General features: G+C 33.9%; 1 protein-coding gene across 1 annotated transcript in view; it reads right to left on the bottom strand.

The window, feature by feature from the left end:
- Window positions 1–13,803, bottom strand: part of LOC124352744 (vesicular glutamate transporter 2.1-like) — a 29,038-nt gene extending 15,235 nt beyond the window's left edge. Inside the window, exons 1-2 of the mRNA XM_046802392.1 lie at window positions 13,736–13,803; window positions 2,788–2,953 (exon numbers count right to left, since the gene is read on the bottom strand). Coding sequence (XP_046658348.1) covers window positions 2,788–2,953; window positions 13,736–13,767 — 198 coding nt within the window. The 5' untranslated portion in view covers window positions 13,768–13,803. The remainder of the gene's footprint in view (window positions 1–2,787; window positions 2,954–13,735) is intronic.
- Between the last annotated feature and the right edge of the window lie 3,234 nt (window positions 13,804–17,037).

The raw sequence follows: 17,037 nt of genomic DNA on the forward strand, positions 1-17,037 counted from the left end.
CAAAAAAGTAACTGAAATCGTTTTGTAGACAGCTTCATTCCGGTATTTGATTATTCCATCAGATTTGAACTTTGATCTTTAGTTCGGCCCCTATCGGTCTTTTACGAAAGGCACGGGGAAATTGTCAAAATATGCATAACATTTGACTTTGTGAGCGTTATTCTGGTTAACCGGTGGAGATGCAGGAAGTTTGATTTCGTTATGAGAAACATTATGTTCAATAATGGTGATTGCCTTCACATGGATGTGACTGAGGGTACCGAGCCATTTTACATTGGTATTAAGAGTAACTGAGATGGCAACTAGAATAAATTAATTTAAAACAAATATAAGTACTATGATATAAAATTATAACCATCAGGCCAGTTTCGCAGATCATATAATTTTCTAAAAAGTACAATAAATTGGACTAAAGATTTGGCTATTATCAAGCTGAAATCATTATTTTTAACGTGAAAATCGCAGGAATTTCAAATATCCAATAGTTTTTTTCACTTAACCGTAAGAAACGAAAAGACACTGGACTTTTTGTTGTTGTTAATTTCATTGCTCACTGACAATGTTTGATGAGATTTGACCTAGCTCAAACGGTTCACCCGTTAACAGTCTTAAAAGAAAGGCCTGTATGGGTTAAATATGGGCTAATTTTCGTTAATATTTTTGAGACGTTTAAAAGTAAAAACTTCAGGTGTTCAGACTTGCTCTGTTGGTTATACACAAAATGCATCTACGTGCCAAATTTCAAGTTTATAGCCCTTTGAGAAGTATGTTAGAATTTGTATCTATATATAAGTTAATTAGTCAGTTAGTCAGTTTCACATGCGGCTGTATACTTCGGCTTCATATACTCGTAGATGAAGGGTGTACGGATTTCCTCTCTAATCTATAGTTTATGGCCATTTTGTAAAAGTCGTAAGATATACAGCAAAACCCCTAAGTAGTTAGCTTTTGTGTTCATTACTTAGTTGAAATTACGAAACATATTCGTTCACCCACATTTTGTGGATACCCGAGTCAAAATCATGCATGAATTAAATAGATTTCCAGACAACCTGTGGCATTTCTACCTGTGTCTAAATCTTATGGAAATACTGTAAGTGACTGACTGAGTGAGTAAGTGATTCAGTGAGGCAGTTTCACATGCGGCTGTGTAAGTATTTAGATATAAAAATGAGGAATGCTTAAATAATAACGTTGGATTAGTAGTACGGGATGGCCTTCAGTGCCACCCCGCACTACTGGCATAAAAAGCACCCTCGAGATAGTACTTAAATTGAAGCTCAGATCTCGTGAGCGCTCACTTCATCCAACATGTTGTAACGTCGGAAAATTGCCCTACCCGGGGGCCAACCGGCCTACACAAGTAGCAAGCACATAATTAAAATAAAATAAGACTAAATGTAACTAATATAGCCGAAGGCAAGAAATAAATACTTCAATAAATAAATAAATAAATAAAAAATAACGGCCAATTTGCATAATATTTAATGAAGAGGAGTATATAGAGAACAATGGCCACTACATTTGTTACACAAAGAAAAGGAGCTTAAAATTCCATGACGAAGTTAAAAAACTACAAAATATCTGAACTTTCCAATCTGACAGAATCAAACCAACATATAGTCCGTAGGTAAAACTACTCATCAAAACCTGAATACAACATGGCGAATGGCGTCGACAAAACATAACAATAACAAGATACGCAAATACAATGCGTATTGGCAAAGAATACCGAGAGTAAAGAAGACAAAACGAAAATCGAACTATCTAAGCCATAGAGGTAAAAACTTGCCAAAATTACGAAAAAGAGGAAAAAAGTACTGAATAACTGTTAAATTATCCTCACATGCAGTTGGTAGACATACTATGATCTCTAACACTCCTTGTACTTTTGAGCAAGAATTTATCGCTGTTATCCTCTCCATCAGCTTCTTATCTCCCCACTCAGAAGGAGTTCTTTGATAGGGGGATCGGGGTAATTCTAATAAACATTTTAGGATGGTTCCCTAAATTGATGGACTATTTGAGGTCCTAAAATTTCAAACATATTACTAGTTGTTATGCATTTATGGACTACGACCACACAAAAATTCTATCTGGAAACGAGAAAAAACTATTTTAAAAGATTCATAAAAGTGGTATACCATAACTATTATCATAAACTTTTCCTAATAGTTATCACATTTTTGTAATTTTTAATATTTATTTAGTTAATTATTCGTCACCGTATATAAAAAAGTAATTTTCTTTTTACAAAACATTTAAGTTAGTTCAACTTTGAACTTTATGTTTTTTACAATATATTAATATTATTATTTAAGCACTAGAAATTTAAGTTCTGACGAAGATAAACAATTAAACTGAGTTAAATAACATTATTAATAAACATGTCATGCTTTATAAATTTTTATTGGTCATGAATGTTAAACAAACATTCAAACATTATGAGTTTCAAATCTATTTCAACCCTGATGGATGTCGAGCTATAGAAGAATACTCTACTTTTTCTATTTATATTTTAAGGCATAAGTTAACCAAATTTCATATTTCTGAGGTATCGGGAGATATAAGTTATGTATGAGTGAGCTTTTCATGTTATATACAGAGAATACAACATGCAAGCTGACTGTATGCACTTAGTTTTCCATACATCTCAAAAAAGGTATTGCTAGAAATAAACAATGTACAAGAGTTAACAATGCGTGATTAGTAATAATGTAGATTAGTGTGGTAGTAACAAGGAGAATGGCAGGGAGAGAGATGTAATAATAAACATAGTACGAGTACTTCAATAGTTGTTCCGTTCTCCAAGACGACTGTGTAGCTGGTAGTCATGGCGACTATGCCTACACTCAAATTCACCCTCATGATGTAGACGTTGCAAAACCCCAGGAAGGCCAGGCATGCTACCAGGTAACGTCTCTTCTTCCAGAACATCCATCTTGGGGAGCTCCTAGAATGTAGCATAAGCTGTCACCATATCCTATACGTGATATCCACTACAAAATCAAAAATGTACACAAAATTTTGTGATTGTCTGTACGCACTAAGAACAGTAATAAGGCCTCCACTCTCTTAATTCTTTAATGACTCTGTAAAAGAAGTATATTTTGTTCTTTATCTTCTCACTGTCCTTGAAAGGTGAAAAATGATCCACATGTGGAATATGTTCTCAACAGACATATTTTTCATGAAGATAAACTGACCACATAAGCTGAAATATGGTTACGTGTGTGTGTGTGTGTGTGTGTGTGTGTGTGTTTGCAGTTCACACAGTACACAGTTCAAATACGTTTATTTATTAATAATTCGTTACTTTATACATGATCACATGTGCCTCACACGCCACGTGCGCGATTCAGAAAACACATTCATTATTAATACAATTTTTAAGTACTTTCATTAAGCTACTACAAAGTAAAATACTCCTCCCATCTTATCCCAGGAAAAATACTCTACAATTAAATTACTTTTTATAACTAATAATAATAAAAATAATAATTTAACACTAGTATATACACCATTAAAAAAAACTATATCCTAATAAAAAATAATAAATACTTTAAATAGTACTAAATTTTAATGAAACAATACTTTTTCCATATTTAAAGAATTTTCCAATTGCTCCAAGAGTCTTCAATAATAAATAATGTTTACAACTACACCAACAACACCTGTTTTGGCTAAAAGCTACTGTAAGAGACACCCAGTGCACGTAAGCTCTCCCACGAGTGTACACATACATGTGTAGGTTATTGCGTAATAAATAAATAACAACAACATAGATCAACAATAATAACAAATAATACACTTCTAAATTCAATAACAGAATAGTAACACTTTTAAGAAAAAATCCAGTAACACAACTCAATAAATATAATCAAATGTATAAAACTCTTCAACTGCAAAGCCATAATCAGGAACCACATCATGGAGTATTTCATTATATTATCATTTGCCGAATATACTGTTTCGCTTTCATCTTAAATTTTAGTTTACTTTCAAACAATAGCTCTTCGCTGCCTTGAATAATGAAATTATTAAATATTTATATTCCTCCATAAGCAAACTGTTTTATAGCCATTACATTGTTCAGATTTTCAGTTTTAACTGTGAATTTGGAAGACAAGCGTGTACTCGTATTTTGGGAATACTCATTAAATACATATCTGTACAGATTTTTATTAATATACAATAAACAGTACAGTGCATATAGTTGATTGAAAGTAAATATATTACATTCCTTAAAAATATGTGTTACCCTATGTAATTTTCTTAGATGACGAATATTTCTCATTGCAAATCATTAATAATAATACACTTTTGCAGGATAGAACTGTATGTACCTCCATAGCGGATAACACCATGTCTCATAGTTCCCTCAAACCATGAAAAATAAAATTGCTTAATTTTCCTTGTAGAAATTTCCTCATATGATGTAAGGCATAGTTTATTTTGTTTAATCTTGCAGTTAAATCCATCGCATAACAGTCTCATTTTAAATTTCTATCGATAATTAACCTAAGATACTTGATTTTTTCGACTATTTTTATCATTATACGATACATTTAAAGTCATATATACATGGATGATTATAACAAAACAGTTCATATTTATCCTACAGATTACTGAAAGTTCTAGTTCTATTAAAAAAAGTATACATTTATTTGTTGGTATTTACTTATAGTTTATGCTCTATTAACCAATTATATATATATATATATATATATATATATATATATATATATATATATATATAAATCTTCAATAAGAAATCTTCAAATGTATTAACAGTTTCTATAATTCGGCTTAAGCCGTCTTCAGGAAATTACAAACATATAAATAGGGCTATAAGAACATAATAAAAATAAAACATCAACACAGAAAATGAAAATTAAGAATGAATTATGTAGAATGGTAAACATATGATTTAATTTTATAAATTCACTTTGTTGACTAAGACACCTCAAATTTAATCCACTAGAAAATTTTGATTTAGTGACGAGTTGATGGGCTTGTTCCATGGTTCTTAGACTGTTTGTACTTAAATTTTCTGATATTTTTCTAATTGGTTTCACTGAATATGTTTCTTCAAAATTTAAATTATGTATTAAACCATGTGCCACTAGAGGTTGCTCTGTCTTCTTATGTTTATATGCATACCTGTGCCCTGTCATCCTTGTTCTAAGAGAATTTATCGTTGAGCCAATATAATCTTTAGGGCATAACTTGCACTGAATTTGGTAAACAATATTTTTTGATTCGCATGTTATTTTTTTTTTCCTTTGGGATATTGGGGTGGATTCATAGATCCTCACACGTCAACCTGAGCTTATTGTGTGCCCCTTTGATGTTAGAGGGGTAAGCCTATCTTCGTGCCCTTAATTAGGCTAAGAAGCTTTTCCCCGATACTAGCATCTGGTTCGTCGCCTGGTTGTTTATCACCGAAAAGAGCCCTTCTCCTTGCTCCCAGTCTCTCACAGTCCAGTATTATGTGTTTTGCAGTCTCTTCAGACTTATTGCAGAGTCTACACTCCGAGTCCTCATTTCGCATGTTAAGTCTTCAAATATACTGTATGATTCTTTTTTTAGAACTAGTTGTAAATATTTTTTAAGTAGAGCACATGTTGCAAACTAAACACCAATTGTAATATATATAACTGGTTTTATGTATATATATATATATATATATATATATATATATATAGAGCAAAAATATATAGTTGTTGTTAATATATACTTTTTATATACAAATGTATACTTTTGTATATAAATACAAAATATAAATACAAATATATACAGAGTATAATATACAAATGTATACTTTTTTTAATAGAACTAGAACTTTCAGTAATCTGCATGATAAATATGAACTGTTTTGTTGTAATCATCCATGTATATATGACTTTAAATGTATCGTATGATGATAAAAATTGTCGAAAAAATCAAGTTTTTATTTCACTACTATTTATTCATATACTACAGTATTTACTTATAGTTTATGCTCTATTAAACAGTTTTATATATATAACTACACCAACAACACCTGTTTTGACTAAAAACTAATGTTATACATACATACATACATATATATATATATATATATATATATATATATATATATATATATAATATATAAAACAACAATATATAATTGTTAATATGTACTTTAGGTCACTACACACTAGTTTTTTCAAAATGCTTTTACTAGACCTGTATCATCCGCATGTGCAAAACGTTTAGAATTTAGTTTTAGTTTCAATTAATTATTTATATAAATGATATACGTAGAGGTCCAAACATTCCACTCTGATTCAAATCTCAGTTGTAAAACATTACTACCATCGTCACCTGTCTTTACAAAATGAGGTTAACCATTCCCCCACCCACTTCCTATCCCATATAACTATCTTAATAATAATTCAATAAACACCAGGTTGAAGTCCTTCTGAAAAATCGATATAAATTACCATTGTATATTTACTTTTATAAACAGATTCAGCAATATATTGTATATGTTCCTTAATAGCCTTACCCGTATCCTTGTTTTGGAAGGAAGCCAAATTGATTATATGAAATTAATGAACTACTAATAAAATAATTTAACAATTGAGTTTTTATCAAGCTTTCAAATATCTTTGCTAAAGTACTCGTATTAATCAAAGACAGCAGGACATTTCCCTTACTGTAATATTGTTGGGCCTATTCATTCAAATATTATGGAATACTGTAGAGAAAGTTGTGTATTTCATTGATAACTCTCCGAATTCGAGGCCTCAAAACATTTCCCTTTAAACTCATAGTCCAATTATTCTGAAATGGATCAGACGATTGGAATATTTTCCAGTGACCATTACTTATTTTCAGAAGTGCTTACTGTGGCGTTTGAAAATTATATTTCTATGGTGTAGGCATACCTAATATGAAATAGGAATCGCGTTCAAAGCCGGTAACTGCTAATATTTATGTAATGTTACGTAAAAAAAACAAAAGATCACCTTTTGAATTTTTTAAGAATTTGTTTTTCATAAATTTTACAGAATGAGTATATTAAGTATATTAACGAACTCGATTTACAACAAAGACTCTAGAGTTACTGAATAATACTAAACTCTAATAATCCAGATACCATGGCCATCTACTAAGAGCAAATTATATTGGTATTACTAATTTAAATCATTCTCACTCCATACAGTACAACGTTTTGTACAGAAATTATTCATTGAAGTTGCATGTTTGAGTGGTTAGTAAATTGTACACTATTGGAGAACCTGAAGGTAAAAATTGAAGTTGCACTGTTTCCAAGGGCGGATCCAGAGGGGGGGCGCGAGGGGCGCGCGCCCCCCCCCTCGGTAGTCACAAATTCAAATTTTTGTTTGTTTATAAAAGATTTAAGCTTAAAGTAATACTATATTGTTCGTTAGTAAAGGGTGCTTTCATCGGCCACACTATTCGTAATTGGTACTGTCGGTGTTTCAAACATACATTTTGTACTTAAGATTGTAGATTTAATTCGTGTATGAGGAGAGGGGAGGTGGTAACAGTGCGTATGATCACCGGAAGGGGTGGGGGAGCGGTGCGTGCGCATGAGTCGTCCTAGTCCGCCCGCCCCAACGATACGAGCTCCTCACGCCTGGAATTTAATGGGGTGATCAGCCGAGGCGGAGAGAAAGAGTGGGGATGGAGGGGCCCCTCCTGCCAACTACAGATAGCCCGTGTATTAGAATAGTGGAATGGGCAGTCCGCGCGTTCTCGCTCTATACTCATCTGAATTTAATTTAGTTCAGCACCTGGCAAACCTATTAAAATGTATCACTGTATTTTCAAACCCCTTTCCGTAGTTTAGTACAGCATACATATATTTAAATTACATTTTCAAAGCTGGATGTTGCAGGATGCAGCACAATTTAATTATTGCAGGCAATCAATGTGACAAGCCTCTTAAAATGTACCACTGTGTTTTTAGCTTCTACTCTGAATTAAACACATTTCAGTAATTTGGTACAACAACATATATAATTTATATATATATATATATATATATATATATATATATATATATTACATTTTTAAAGCTGGATGCTGCAGGACTCAGCGCAATTAAATTTATTTCATTAAACCTTGATTTTACAACGTAATTAATGGCAGGCAATTACTCTTGTCTACATACAAATAAACCAATACAACGGAGTATCGAAAGACCCAAAAAGACGTAAGAAAGTCTAATGTAACAAAGTAACCTCGTTACATTCAGTGGCGTAGCTATAAAACAGACAGAGAAATATATTGCTATTGCTATAAGTTAAAATTTGATCGTAATAATTTGAGGTTACTAAAATATGAATACTTAACAAAGTGTTTCAAATACTAAAGTTCTCAAAAGAAAATACGATAAGATATCAAAGGACATGCCACAGAAAGGAGATATGAGTCAACCAACACTGCAACCCTGCACCTGGCGTAGAAACGCTGGCTTGACTTATCAACTATCCATCCACTTCCGTTTCATCCCAAATTGGACTGGTCTTCCCTCCAAAATTATAATAGCTCAGAACTAACAATCAATAATTTTCAGAACGTCTCATCGGACAGTAGCAGTGGTGTGGTGTGTGTACTACACACACACACACACACACACACACACACACACACACACACACACACACACACACACAAAAGTTTCTTTTTTAATCTTTTTTAATACCCTTAGTTTATTACAGCTATTACATAACTCTTATTACAGATTTTGTAGTGTAATTATTAATTTATTTACTGCCAATTAAGGACTCCACATTATAATATGTTGCTTTTGCCCTATTAATTTGAATATATTCCAATAGCACAAAAAGATTATGACATTTTATTCGTTGTGCACCATCTCACATTTTGTAAAGTGTCTTTGGAGTTATAAAGAAAGTTCAATATTAATATAATTAATTCGATATAATTTCTATGTTTTGCAGATATGTTCGTGTAAAGTGTCTTTGGAGTTATAAAGAAAGTTCTATATTAATATAATTAATTCGATATAATTTCTATGTTTTGCAGATATGTTCGGATATAAAACGACTCATTAATTCGGATATAAAACGACTCATTAATTCGTAAGATAATAGAAATCAGAACCGTTCCGAACTGAGGTCGCTATCAGCCGCATGTAAAGAGTTTGTCAGGAATTTTCGGGATTTATCGGTACTGCTCGGCTCTGCTCGGCTCTGTCCCCACTCTTTCTCTCCGCCTCGGCTGATCACCCCATTAAATTCCAGGCGTGAGGAGCTCGTCCCCAACGATAGGCCTACACCACACCGCCTACTACGGCCACTCAGTTGATTCAGTGCGTACGTTCGTGAATATCGTGAAGTACCCGTTCGCTTGTGTTTAATAGCTTTTTGAGTGTTAACAGACTTTTGTGCAATATGGATCGTTATCTTGTTAAAAGACCAAAGTTAGACAGTGAAGTTCCTTCTTCAAATGTTGAGGTTTCCACCCAGCATGAGGTTACAGACGTGCCGCTGCCACCACAATCGGCGCCATCATCCTCCAATTCACAAGTTAGTATCTCCGAAAACATGTGCTCTTTCGACATCGGGTCTCACATTAACAACATCTCTAAGATGAGTGACCATACTAAGTATAGTATTTTTACTAATCATTGGAAGCCTAAAAAGGAATTTAAGTTTCCTACATCCTCTCATGTAAAACGAGGACGGGAAGAACAAAGAAAAGCTAATATTGGCCATTTTGAAAAGTATCCATGGTTAGTTTTTTCAGAAGCTAAGCAAGGGCTATTTTGTAAATTTTGTGCAGTACTATGCCATCAAAAGTTAGTTGGAGGACAGCATACAGTTTCTTTAAAGAAATTAGTTACTGAACCTCTACAAAAATATGCTAAACTCTCAGGCAAGGACGGAGATTTAGAAAGTCACGCAGCGACACAATATCACAAAGATGCTGAAATTGACGCCAAACATTTTATATCTGTTTTTGAAAACCCTGAGGGAGAAATTCTTAATTTGTTAAACGAAAATAGGAAGGCCCAAACCATGCAGAATCGTGCAAGGCTTGTGCCAATAATTAAAACTATTTTGTTGCATGGTAGGCAGAACATACCCCTTAGAGGTCATAGGGATGATGGCAGTTTGATTGAAGTTGGAGATGATCCAGTACAAAATGACGGCAATTTCAGGGCACTTTTGCGATTTAGAATAGATAGCGGGGATGTTCAGCTTGAAGATCATTTGAAGTCTGCAGGAGCAAACGCCACTTACATCAGCAAGACAACAGCTAACTGCCTTATAAAATGTTGTTCTGATGAAATTTTGGAAGTGATAACTCAACGAGTATCAGAAGCTAAATATTATAGCATAATATTTGACGAATCAACAGATGCGTCTCATACTTCTCAGCTAAGCCTTAGTTTACGTTACCTGTATAACAATGCTATAAGAGAAGACTTTGTAGGTTTTGTTGATCTCCACGGTACGGGTACGAACTATTCTGATCAAGAAGTTGAACCTGTTATCACGGGGGAAGTTTTAGGACAGTCTGTGCTGAAATTCATGCAACAGCTTGGTTTGAACATGAATAACTGTGTAGGGATCGGTTGTGATGGATGCTCTGTCAATATGTCTGACATGCGAGGAGCAGTGACAGAAATTAAAAAAATTGCCATAAACAGCACCTTATGTGGCTGCAGTAATCATGCATTGAATTTGGCTATTTCAAAGTGCAATAAAGTCCAAAGCGTGAGAAATGCAGTAGGCACTGTAAAAGAGATTTCTAGATTTTTCACCTCCTCGGCCAAACGGAACTCTATTTTGAAAAAAGTACTGGGACATCAAATGAGAGGATATTGTGAGACCCGTTGGGTAGAACGGCATGAATCAATTTTTGAGTTTACAGAAGACCTAACAAAAATAGCCGAGGCACTTAAAATTGTCTCAAAGTGGAATGATAGCTCAACAGCAAGCAAAGCAAATTGCTTATTGTGCTCTATCTCCACTTGCGAGTTTATAATAACTATGCATTGTCTTAGTGATATAACGGATGCAACCTGTGTTCTTAGTAAATATCTTCAGTCAGAAACCATAGACTTGTGTTCAGCAAGAGACAAAGTAATGCACACAATAAAAGTACTTCAGAATAAAAGGCAAAATCCTGATCAATTCTTTTCTCTGATTTTCAATACTGCTGAAAAGACTATGGAGTCTATGGGCATAGAAGTTCGTATTCCAAGAATTGTGGGACAGCAAGTAAATAGACCAAACTACCCCTCAACGTCCAGTGACAGTCGGGAATGTACAATACAACATTGGAAAAAATCCGCATACATAACAATCCTGGATAACATTATTGCAGATATGACAGATAGATTTTCAAGCGATTCACTGGAGTGTTATATGCTGAACCTAACCGTTCCGACAAACTTGGACAAAATAGTGGATATGAAATCTAGTTTTGAGCCCATATGTATGAAGTATTGCAGTTTAGTGTCATTGAACAAAAACACGATGCTACTGAAACTTATGAACGAAGTATGCTCCCTCAAGAACATTCCTAATTATAATGAATTTAAGACTATAACTAAAGCAATGAAATGTTTTGAAGCATTAAATGAAAACAGCTACCCTCTTCTAAGGGCTTTGGTACAAATTCTGCTTACTCTTCCAATTTCAATAGGTAAGTAATTTTTGTTTATACTATTTTTTCAAAATTATTTATTAGCAGATAATTTCTAAAACCAGTAAAACTAATAGTATTTTCTTAAATCGTGTGGTTGTTAGTAAAAAGTATTTTTTTCATTGGTATGAAACATTTGACCTTTTTTGCCAATCTGTTAGAATTTATTGTTTTTTCCAACAGCAACGGCAGAACGATCTTTTTCAACTCTGAGAAAATTGAAGTCATGGATCAGAACAAGGATGGCAGAGGATAGGTTGACTGGACTCGCTCTGCTAAACGTGCACAGGGACATCGAAGTATGCCCCGAAAAAGTCATTAACAGATTTGCAAGCCAAAAAAACAGAAGACTCGATTTTGTACTTTAAAGATAAAATTTTGTATTTTTACAACTTTTGTCAGATTATATACAGTTTATTGGAAATATTACATTGTTTTCATTTATCACTTTAGCCCTTTTTTTCATTAGTATACAATAATAACATTATATGTCAAATTACAGAGCTTTGACTACCAACATGAATCATATGTGTAAAAAATCTCCCAAAATCTCAGACCGCCCCCCCCTCACAAAAATCCTGGATCCGCCCTTGACTGTTTCTCTATAAATATTTAAGATCTCTATAAAGCCTTCGCCACATTCCTACCACTATACAACCATATTCTAACTCACAAATAAAATCATTACAGAAGCGTACTTCTTTTATTGCGGTCGTACTCTGATAATTGCTTCATAAATATGTATATTTCTGGTATGTTTTCGCGACCGGCTGTTTTGAGGTGTCAAGATCTGCAGGGATAAATTCACAAACACTTTTTTACTCTGGTTCAATAACGTTAAGCCCCACCAGCAAATAAATACAGGAACCAATGTAAAATTAGCTGATGAGACCTAATTTATTTTACATTGAAAACAAAATTTAATAGAGAATCAACATAATGAACTAACAATCGCGTCAATGTTTTCACTAAGTCTCAAATCTAAATTATTGGAACCACAATTACATAACCATCAACATTCGCACACTAAAACACCTCAACTTTGATTTCAAATAAAGAAGAGACCAAAAAGTATAAAGAAAGCATTTTCTGAGATATGCTGAGACAGTGGTTAAACCTGGAACATTCATCTAGATCAAGTTTAATCATATGTTTATGATTTAAGAACAATTTATATTTCTTTTACAAAATCGATATTAAAAATCCATACCTTTAGTTGATCTTCCTTCCTATTTGTCCTATGAAATCATTATGTAGGGGAATTATTCTAATTTACCATTCAATGACGTTTTACCTTTATTAAATACGTTTTAAAAATTCCAGAATTACGTAATGATTTGTTAAAGCTTAACCTGCTGAATTTGCAATCTGACGTGTTACGTTAAATATCTGTCGTCTTACAGGGCGTTAAATATACAACATGAGTGCACAAGATAAATATAAGAGTTTATAATCAATAGAGCTTGGTGATCGCTTTCTATCTTTGTTAGGGATTACTGAATGGTGTACCTGTCGAGATTAAAGCAATTGGGAATAATTATAGCAGCTCTAAAATGGTAATTTATTAAATGAGAGTTTTACTTCTTCGACGAGTATATTATGTCATCAACCGATTGATACACAAACGAATATAGTATGGGTTTCTTTTATTGTATTTAAACGATTTTTAATATCTAAAATATATGAAAAACATGTAGCATTTACAACATGAAGCATGCAATTGTTGAACTTTATTACGGTTGGAATTTGTGAATTTGTATATTAACTTATAACATCCAAGTTTTCGACCTCCGTGGGAAACTGTGCTATGTATGTGTGAAATTGCTAACATATATTTTATACTTTTTTCACAATGGTAATTATGTTCTGCGCCTATATTAGTATCGTGACCCCACAACAACTGTCTTCTCCGGGGAATCTGGCACTTGTTAAAAATTCCCAGCTTATACTAGCGTTTGAAGCGATCTCATATGTACTCATAGACGCCTTTTCTTATAAAAAAAACATACCTGAGTTGTGTTACACTTGCCCAAGGATATAGAAAATTATACTTTACCTATGATCACTGTTCGGGCTATCCACTGCCATTGTGGTTTCACTAAGCACTATTTCCTCCTGTAGTATGTATTAACGCAGTCCTAAAAAGATTTGTTATCTTCACTCATAAAAAGCTTAACAGTCTCATTAGAACAACCTACTGTAGAATCATTTAGTGCAGATAAGTGTACAATGAGACATATGAATTAAATAGCATCTTATCACCCCGAAATTCCATATGCATTTTGTTTAACACGGTGATTTCATTTAACTTTCCTTTGTGCATTTTTTTCACTCGTTGCTTTATCCAAAGTTGTTCAACGTACAATGACACTAAAACGACAGTTAAAGTATTACTAATGAATTGTACCTATAAATAGAAGAAAATTTACCAGATTCCGTGCAATTAGTTACGAAAGTGTCATATAGAGTGTCTCTCGCGACAAATATTCAGATAGAACAAGTTGCCAGCACCATAGGCTATACCAATCGACCTTTCTAATCACTTTCCTAGCAGAGTGGAACATCGTGTTTACATATAATGTGAGGAATGTTTAATTAATTAATTATAGTTTATAATTTTATGTATGCTACTTTAAAACAAAATTATGGATGATAGTTTTGGACGGTAGTTAATAGAAATCGGTTTTCGCTGTTAAACTTTCAAAAAAAGTTAAAGCTCAAATTATTGTAAATAACTTTAAATGTTGAAAAATTATTTTAATAAGAGAAAATATTCAACTGTTTGGCACTGTCTTGGTAAAAGTGTTTGATCTACAATAATCATGGACATACAAAAAACGTTAGCACTTAAGTGAAAAGTTAATAGGAAGCAAGCGGATCCCTCCCTTCAACCATGATAGAGTGCGCAATAGAAGAGCTGTCACTTCGCCTATCGGGTCGCCCGCCGCGGAGAGCGCTACCCCTCGCACAATAGACTTCTCCGACGACTGAAGTGGTACTCAGTACTGACCAGTCGTATTCTAGACCATTCTATTAATTCGGTATTTCGTCTACTGCATACACAGACCAAATATTCGTAGTTGAGTTGCCACGAGCAACTGCACCGAAGTGTATTGGTATAGTTCGCGCAGTGCTGTGACCTGCCTCACCTACATCAATTCTCGGACTACAACAGAGGTGTTAAAGGTTGATATATTGATTAACAAATTGTTATCTTCAAGAATATTAAAGCAAAAGAAATCAAATTTGGCATATACGTTTAAATAGGTAAGAGTTTTAGAGATAATAATTTGTTAATAACAATTTCAAAATGGCGGCTAGCGGCTAAACGAACTGGAAATTGGAAAAAGATTATTCTTAATTTTTAGCTTAGAATAACACATAAAATCTGAAAATGCATAGCTAGCCCAACCTTTTTGTTACAAGCAGTATAACACAATTTCGGTTCTTTAAAAAATCAAATTACTTCTAACTGAAGTTTTAATTCCTCTTTTTATGCAGGTTACTAAGTCGTATTTACTTATACGAGAACACCGTATTTCATAATGATACCTGATTGGATCTTTTTACTTCATAAATAAATTCGTATAAGTGATATCATGCTGTTTTGGCCTAAGCATTGGATCTAGCCTACTTCTTTCAACTAGGTCTATAGGAATAACTGCGCTGAGTATGTTCCTATAGATATAGTTGACATTAGGCATGGCAGACTTACATTGTATTATTTGAGCTATTATTCGTGTTAGTCTATGAATAAACATGCCACATGTTCAAATCACATTGTGCTCAGTTTCCTTCGAAATTTACTCGATAGCTGTCGATAGCTTATTTTGTATTCGAGATATCGTACGTACAGACAGTCAGATAGGCACATACACAGACAGACAGAAAGTAATTTTTCCAGCCTCCCGTGTGATATGTTTTATTAAAGCTCAGCCAATGTGAAAGTGCCGTTTCGATGTTAAACATTCAATTACACAACACCTGTTAGATAAATTAGGGTGAAATATGGCATATACATTACTAAGATAAAAATTAGACAGTCATATTTATTTGTATTCCGGATTATCACTCCAACAGTTATTTACTGACAAGATAGGTAATATTTTTGACATCTGATTAAACGGAGGTCGCCCATTTGTAGCACGCTGCGGCTGTTATGGTTAGCCTAATTTACTACAAATATTGTAAAATCTCTCTTGTCTTCACTTCAATAATTATCAAGGTCGGTCAAGGTTAAGGACAAGATCATAGGCCGCCACATAATTTGACGATGTGGCTTACTAATAATCGCTCTTATCTTCGTTTATCGTTTTATCTTGTGATATTCTTACCTATCTCAAGTATTCGTGATTAGACCTTCTATTGTTTTTATATTTTACTAATCTACACATCGTGGGATTTTTTTTGTTGCTAACAGCATGGGGCAGGTAACCTCAGTCCATGCTGATAGCAGGAGCCTTTATTGTCAGGTCGTTCAAATACACGTTCCTTACAGCAGTCAGTGCTGATAGCCGCAGCCATTACTGCCAGTTCGTTCAACTACACATACCTTACCGCAGTCCGTGCTGATAAACACAACCATTACTGCCAGGTCGTTCAACTACACGTACCTTACAGCAGTCAGTGCTGATAGCCGCAGCCATTAATGTCAGGTCGTTCAACTACACGTACCTTACAGCAGTCAGTGCTGATAGCAGGAGCCATTACTGTCAGGTCGTTCGACTACACGTACCTTACAGCATTCAGTGCTGATAGCCGCAGCCATTACTGTCATGTCGTTCAACTACACGTACCTTACAGCAGTCAGTGCTGATAGCAGGAGCCATTACTGCCAGGTAGTTCAACTACACCTACCTTACAGCAGTCAGTGCTGATAGCCGCAGCCATTACTGTCAGGTCGTTCAACTACACGTACCTAACTGCTGGCCGTGCTGATAGCAGGAGCCATTGCTGCCAGGTATTTTTTATTTTCTCCCTTTACAACTAAAAGGAACTAGAAGGTGAACGTGATGACAGCAATGCCTTAGCACTATAATATAAATATAAACAAATGAAAAAATAACAAAAGAAAATACATACTTTCTCTTTTGGCAAAGGTTTATCCGTGTCAATGGGCGTTTAGCTCAATAGTGATGCTTGATTTTAATTTGTAATTATTTCAAAGTTGGCTGACATAATTAGTACTTATTCAGATGTTCCATAATCACAGTACGTGCCCATTTAAATTTTTCTTCAAACATCACTGAACGTAAGTTAAGTGAATTGAAAACAATGTAGATTATAATATGATAAATTCCCTATGTGTAATCAGAGTGTTAGGCATGAAGTAAAAATACGCAACACAAACTAAAATTC

Source organism: Homalodisca vitripennis, chromosome 1 (assembly GCF_021130785.1).
Source record: "Homalodisca vitripennis isolate AUS2020 chromosome 1, UT_GWSS_2.1, whole genome shotgun sequence".
Classification (NCBI taxonomy): Eukaryota; Metazoa; Arthropoda; class Insecta; order Hemiptera; family Cicadellidae; genus Homalodisca; species Homalodisca vitripennis.